The following is a 7,379-nucleotide window of genomic DNA, read 5'->3' as shown; positions in this document are numbered from 1 at the left end:
ATATTACTGTATTATATTACTATTATTTAAAATATATAACCCTGTCAAAAAGAGAAAACTTTTATTAAAAATTATTATATAAATAATAGAATTATATTCTATTATTCTTCTACTATTCTTTTTCCATTCTAATGTTTGAAATTCCCACTTAATTTTGATGAGCTTGAATGCAGAATATTTCAAAATCAGAAATACGTGTTTTTTTGATAACGAAATTGTGCTATTGTGTATATCACTGCATTTATTTTGTCATTTTGCTAATTGATTCTAACCAATTTTTAACCAATAATGCAATTTCGAAAAGTAATTTTGTAATATAATTACAGAAAAAATAGGCAAAGGAACCAGCACAGTAAATATGTGCAAAATTTTTTTATTAAAACTTACAGCATTTGCGGACGTTTCGGTCCCTTTTTTTGGACCCTCCTCAGCGCGAAAATATAAATAAATAAGTAATCAGAACGGTCTATCATAACGGTCTAACGCACGGAAATCGCTTTAAATAAGTGTAAAAATACAGTAAAACGCAGGGAATGTCAATTATGTTAAAAAAACGGAAGTCAAAAAAAAATAAAATTAGACTGAGTATATCCGCATCCGTCATCCGCAGGCTGTGCCTCTCCATTGTTATAATATGGTTCAGAATCTAATATCCTAACATCGTTCCATTTGAAATCATGATTAATCTATGATTGGTAATAACAAAATGAGCCGATATGTTTCGTCGTATGTACTTTCTGTCGCAACATCCTTTGTGCCAAAAAGAGGTACTATTGTAGGCCTTGTGGATAGAGCATTCTTGCTTTCTCATCCTCGGTTCCATCAAAAAAATTTAAATTTTATTATTAATATTTTACTTGACAACAACTATCCATTAGATTTTATATTTACGACTCTTCAAGATAGACTTAAATATTTATTTATTAATTATAATAAAAACAACCATAACTCGTTTGATGAGACTGACGATACAAGAAAAAAATTTTTTACGATTCCATATGTCCCATCCATCTCTGAGCGATTTAAGAATAAAGGATTTGGACGTTAGACTTTCTTACTTTAGTTTAAATAAACTACATCGTTTCATTAAAGTACAAAAAAATCTGATACCTAAACCAATTTGCAGTAATATTGTTTATAAAATAGAATGTAATAACTGCGATGCGTATGTTGGCCAAACGAGAATTGATGAACACCGAGGCAATTACAAACGAGAATTGATGAACACCGTAATCACATACGACGAAACACATCGGCTCATTCTGTTATTACCGATCATAGATTACATTTTAATCATGATTTCAAATGGAACAATGTTAGAATATTAGATTCTGAACCATATTATAATAAGCGCCTAATATCTGAAATGCTTTTCATTAAAAGACAAGATAACAGTTTAAATTTGCAAATGGATACTGAGGCGTATGTCAACGCGATAAACAGGCTCCCGAAAGTGTGACTTGCGGTTCCTTAATATTTGTATACATTACCCTAGACATAACACAGACATTATATACATATATTTGTATTCGTTCGCTCTTTAAATTGGTTTTAAACTTAGTACTGGTCACATCGCGTCTACTGTGCACGAGTTACACGTTATGTTCTATATCTTTAAATTTGTACACATGCGTTTTATTGTTTATTAATTTTAAACGTCTGACAATTGTGATAATGCGACATTCAACAATGTTTCGGATTAATCTATCTCTATGTAAGTCTTCACTTTGAAATGTCTCTGTTAGATGTGTGTCCCTATTTAAAAAAATTTTTATTGTTCAGATATGCATGCTCTTTTTCACGACATACGTTATGGAGATAGCTGTCTTGACTGATTATGGTCGTATTTACATCTCTACTGTTTAGGAGCAATGGAGAGGCACAGCCTGCGGATGACATATACTCAGTCTAATTTTATTTTTTTTTGACTTCCGTTTTTTAACATAATTGACATGCCCTGCGTTTTACTGTATTTTTACACTTATTTAAAGCAATTTCCGTGCGTTAGACCGTTATGATAGACCATTCTAATTATTTATTTATTTATATTTTCGCGCTGAGGAGGGTCCAAAAAAAGGGACCGAAACGTCCGCGAATGTTGTAAGTTTTAATAAACAAATTTTGCACTTTCTTACTGTGCTGGTTTCTTTGTCTATTTTTTCTGTAATTATATTTTTAATGTGGAACCTTTAAGTATTTATATTATTAATTTTATAATGTATGGACAAATTCAGCATAAAAAATAGTCTTTATTTTCTATTCTCGTCAAAATTTTTTACTACGCAAAAATAATTAGAGGATTATTTGAAAAAATGATGTTTTTGCATGATCTACATAACAATTATAAATACATTAAATACTATATAAAACTTTTGCTTAAAATATATTATTTTATACATTTTATAATTTTGACAATTATTCACTCAGAATCAAATATGCCGAATGAGTTTAACAGAATTGTTTTAGCATCTAGATGTGTAATTAAGCACTTATAAAAAATACTTCTTATTTTAAGTTGTTCTGAATGTATCTAAATCTCATAAAAATCAGGTGAGACTTTCAAATATTTTCTTGTGTGTAAGTTCTATATTTGCATAAACTTACATGTTAAGCTTTAAATCCAATACCATCTGTAAGAGACATAATTGCATGTTCCTGAGTTATTGCTGCAAGCTCTTTAAGCCATTCATCTAATATAACAGCACATAGAACAATATTTTGCACTGGACTCACTTCATTCGGCGATTCCCATGAAGTTTTCACATATCTAATAAAGAAAAATAATTTAAAGTTTAATCAATATTTATTTAGATGAAGAAAAAACCAAAAAATTTTTTACGCGCATCGTAATAGTATGGAAAAGTTGCTAGTTATGAATAAAAAACACATTTTTGAAATTAGTTAATATATTTTTTGCTTGCGCATTACGCTAAAAAAATTTTGTAAATTTGAACTTTTACCAACTATATTATTAGCAATCTTATTTTTTTTATTTGATGATTCCTACATGTTAAACAAGAATTTATTTGAAATATCTTTAGATTTTTATCTTAATATATATCATTTCACAGTCTGCAATGTGCCTAATAAATATAATGTGCAAAAAAAATTTACAAAAGTTTTTATAATAGACCAAATCACTATCTCCGAAATTATCTGAGAAATGACTTATTTCATACTTTGATGCAATAATTCTTAAAATAAAATTAACAGTAATGTTAGAAATAATTAAAATAAAATCAAGATTACAATTTCTGAATTAAACATTTTTAATTTAAGTTTAAAAGAATTAAACATTAACATAAAAAAATCATGATGTACTTTAATATTTAGTTAGTTACTCTCTTGTTAATTGCTTCTCATTAATAAACAAATGTATAATTCAATATACACATGTCTTACATTTTGAACAAAAATAAATCTTATACTAGTTGATTAAGATTTACAGCTATTTATTATTTCACAAAGTAAAAAGCTTTTTGCCGATTTTTATAAATTTATACTAGTTTGTAATGCACAAGAAACTCTTTTTTTTTCTAATGTTATATAAAGTTATATATATAGTTACAATAAGAGAGATCGAAGTCTTCAAAAATTTACCTATATCCAGAACCAACCATTTGTAATTGATCTTCCGACATACTGGACGGCTGACTGATAGAATTTGTTAAGCTGCTTATACCTAAGCTATTACTTGATCGTTTGAACATTTGTGTAAATGATAATGTTAAACTTCTCCTTTTCGATTCCCCTGTAAATACAACTAACACAGTATTTCAAAAATATAGATATGTACATATCAATTATATGTAAAAATATTGTATTAATATACATACGTTTTTTAAATACTTTTCCGCATGCACGGCACAAAATTTTAAAAAATTCAATTAATATAGTTAAAGTTAGACAGAAAGCGACAGAACAAGAGAAAAATATAAAAACAGAGAGAAAAGACGAAGGAGGGGAAAAGAAATCAAGGCTCCTGCATCCTCACTACAGTCATATTGAATTATGACATTAGAAGCAAAGAACCATATAAATTTTTTTCTTGCAAAATACATCGAGATAAATAATTTTTTGTATGCAATCACTCACATTCGATAATATCCCGCATTAATAAATAATTGTACAACTCATCTGCATTTGTCCAACATTTTCAGCAAAAATAGATCTTATGATAACACAATGCAAAAAAAAAAAAACCAAGATGGGACTACCCGTTTTTTATAGGTTTTTGGACGCTGAACACGAATCCGGTTGTGAAATTGCTCCATCACGTCAGAATTTTGAGAAATTTCCAATTAAAGTTGCAAAAAAGGGCTATTTTCACGAACTTTGTCATATTATAGCTACAATATGTGACGTGCTGGAGAAGTTTTATTACAATCAAAATAAAGTATGTTAGGACTTTCAACCCTCAAAAGGAATTTTTGGTGTCGGTTATGATTAATAAGATATCTATGGTTAAATATAGAGTGTATTGCAGAAGTTAGCTGTGACTTAGGTCATTGACGATTTACCAAATAGCTTTTAATTATTACTTAAACTTAAGAGTTTTTTAGGTCGCTGAATTCGGATCCAATGTCAAAATTGTCAAATTCAAAATAATAGACTCAAATGTTTAGATTACAATCTAAATATTTTTTAAGATTTGGCATCCGCCATATTGAGTTTACCATTTTGAATTTGACAATTTTGACATTGAATTCGTATTCAGCGATCTAAAAAACTCTTAAGTTTAAATAAATATAATTGAAAGCTATCTAGTAAATCGTCAATGACTTAAGTCTCAGCTAACTTCTGCAATACACCCCATATTTAACCATGAATATCTTATTAACCATAACCGACACCAAAAATTCCTTTTGAGGTTGAAAGTCCTAACATACTTTCTTTTGATTGTAATAAAACTTCTCCAGTACGTCACATATTGTAGTTATAATATGACAAAGTTCGTGAAAATAACCCTTTTTTGCAACTTTAATTGCAAATTTCTCAAAATTCTGACGTGATGGAGCAATTTCACAACCGGATTCGTGTTCAGCGTCCAAAAACCTATAAGAAAGGAGTAGTCCGGTTCCAGTGTTCGAAAAAAAATCATTTTTTGTTGAACAGTGTAATTGTGATCGAGATTTACATTTATTTTTTTTTATTCACGAATCATATTTATTTCAATGTATTTCAAAAACTCATATGATTACATAATAATATGAGATTAGAAGCTTTAAAAGTTGAACGTGTTTTTAAATCATAATAGAGAAAGAAAAATATGTGTATATATTTAATTTAAAAATTTATTATTCTCTACTATTCACTATTCACGAATAGATAGACAATACCTCTTGAGAATGATTCACTAGTCAGAGAATGCTTTTTAACAGATGAGGATTGAGCAGCAGCTTCTAATACATTTTTTCTCGCATTTACTAGCTTGTCTTCTCGACTAATCAGAAATAATCTTGCTTGTTCAACCAATAAATCTATATTATTGTGTTTTGAGAGAAATTGATCTATTTTGTGCTTTAATGATGCAAGCACCTGTAATATAATAAATTAGCAGATGTTATCTTAATTTAATTACAATGTAATTGGTAATAATTATCTAGATAATAACAATGTTCTTTTAAAAAAATATACAACTGTTTGCAGCAATTATTGTTTGGAATTGTAATCGATAAATATATACCTGAAACAAGGATCTGATGCTAGGTTGAAACACAAGAGAATGATTCAGCAGAAAGGATTGCAATAAAGGTTGCGGATATATCGCCAGTCTACTAATAAGACCTGTGAGATGTAAATTGACATACAAGTTATTACTAGTCATACATTCAAGCTTTCGTAAAACTACGTCTAAAAATATGCCGACGTTTGGCTGTCCATTAAATATATCTTGTCGATACGAAGTATTACTCTTATTAGATTTACTCAATGACGTTTTTTCAGTTGTCAAAGGATTCGATTTTATAAAATTATGTCCAACAATATCATTAATATCCTTCTTAATTACGATATGCATTTCTTCGTGTTCATTCAAATGATCTTCGTTTGTTTCATTGTCCGGCGTTGACTCCGGCGATCCTTTAAATGCAAAGCTTTCATAACCGCTACTCTCTCCTAGCGACATGAGCGAATTCATGGTTGTAGCTGAATCGTCTATACAGCTATCAGATTCCTTTTTATCTAAATAAGTTTCTTCCGTATAATTTGTCATTCCTATATCTTCATTTAATAATTCCGCAATATCAGCATCCAATTGTGTCTGTTCGTCAAGAGATAATACAGCATCCATAGTCAATTCATTCATAGTCAATTCATTTTTAATATTATGTTCATTGCTGTTTAAATTTTTGCCTTCTAATAGACACTGAAAATTATATAATACATTATCTATTAGCCCACTCTCATCATTTTCGCACGAACTCGTTGCATTCTTAATTGTTTTTTCCAGTGATGATGTTTTAGATTCTTCTGTTTTCTTCTGCAATTGATCAGATGTAATATTTTCATTTATCAATGTGATTACGCTGCTGGTATTACTATTTTCTGATAAATCACCATCATACCGACAAGACCAATTGGAACACGCAATACGGCAAGTTTTTATTTTTTGTCTGGCATCACAGAGATATGCGTGATAATTTCCATATAAGCTGTCTGATAATCTCGTACCATAATTTATCGATGCTGGTAACGATTTCATTGAATCAGTTGCGATATATCCATATTTGTCATATGTATATGATGTAGTGCTAGGTAAAGAATTTGTTTGAGAATCCAATGATATAAATACAGTAGAACAGCAACATGGAGTTAGAGATAAAAATTTTTCCGCCGCACGTCCAAAGGGATCTATGTCTCTCAGTCGGCTACGTTGGGAAAGCATTATATGCGAACACGGACTTAATGCACTCAAACATAGTTCTAACATGATATCTTCGCAGTTTAAATTAACCAGAGTTTCAAACAATGCCAGAGTGACTATGCATAACTAAATTAGGAAAAAGCAAATAGTTTAGAGATAAGTTATGTTTAAAAAACGTTCTTTTAAAAAGATTGTAAGAAAAAGGATAATTTTTCCAATTTACCCTCGATCGAGAAGAAATCCTTTGTATCAAACTATCCAATATTCTACAGTCGTCATAATTATCTTCTAATAGAAATCTAATAAGCGACCGTAACAAGCCAGGATCGGTCACAGATCGAAGAAATAAATCAAAATAAGCTGTCGCTGCAACTAATTCTTCCACAGTCGTCTGTAAATATTTTTCCAAATAATTAGAATTTAAATTAGAAAAATATAACAACATCACGCTTTATTGACAAATTTGTTTCTAGTAACCATCTATAATATATTAGTGTGTATATATATATATATA

The 7,379-nt window shown here is 29.3% G+C and overlaps 1 protein-coding gene across 4 annotated transcripts in view; it reads right to left on the bottom strand.

Moving 5' to 3' along the window:
- LOC115241421 (UPF0518 protein AAEL005291-like) overlaps positions 1–7,379 on the bottom strand; it is a 23,933-nt gene that overhangs the window by 1,208 nt on the left and 15,346 nt on the right. For 3 of the 4 annotated variants that reach the window (XM_029817172.1, XM_029817173.1, XM_029817175.1), the window contains 6 exons: positions 7,089–7,256; positions 5,687–6,991; positions 5,340–5,538; positions 3,837–3,848; positions 3,601–3,751; positions 2,605–2,767 (listed from right to left, as the gene is read on the bottom strand). In XM_029817172.1, the coding sequence (XP_029673032.1) occupies positions 2,608–2,767; positions 3,601–3,751; positions 3,837–3,848; positions 5,340–5,538; positions 5,687–6,991; positions 7,089–7,256 (1,995 nt within the window). In that variant the 3' untranslated portion in view covers positions 2,605–2,607. The remainder of the gene's footprint in view (positions 1–2,604; positions 2,768–3,600; positions 3,752–3,836; positions 3,849–5,339; positions 5,539–5,686; positions 6,992–7,088; positions 7,257–7,379) is intronic. The other variant, XM_029817174.1, reaches the window with a different exon arrangement.

This window comes from Formica exsecta, unplaced genomic scaffold (genome assembly GCF_003651465.1).
Source record: "Formica exsecta isolate Colony F162 unplaced genomic scaffold, ASM365146v1 scaffold484, whole genome shotgun sequence".
NCBI classification, from domain to species: Eukaryota; Metazoa; Arthropoda; class Insecta; order Hymenoptera; family Formicidae; genus Formica; species Formica exsecta.
This window is presented reverse-complemented; position numbering and strand designations above follow the sequence as displayed.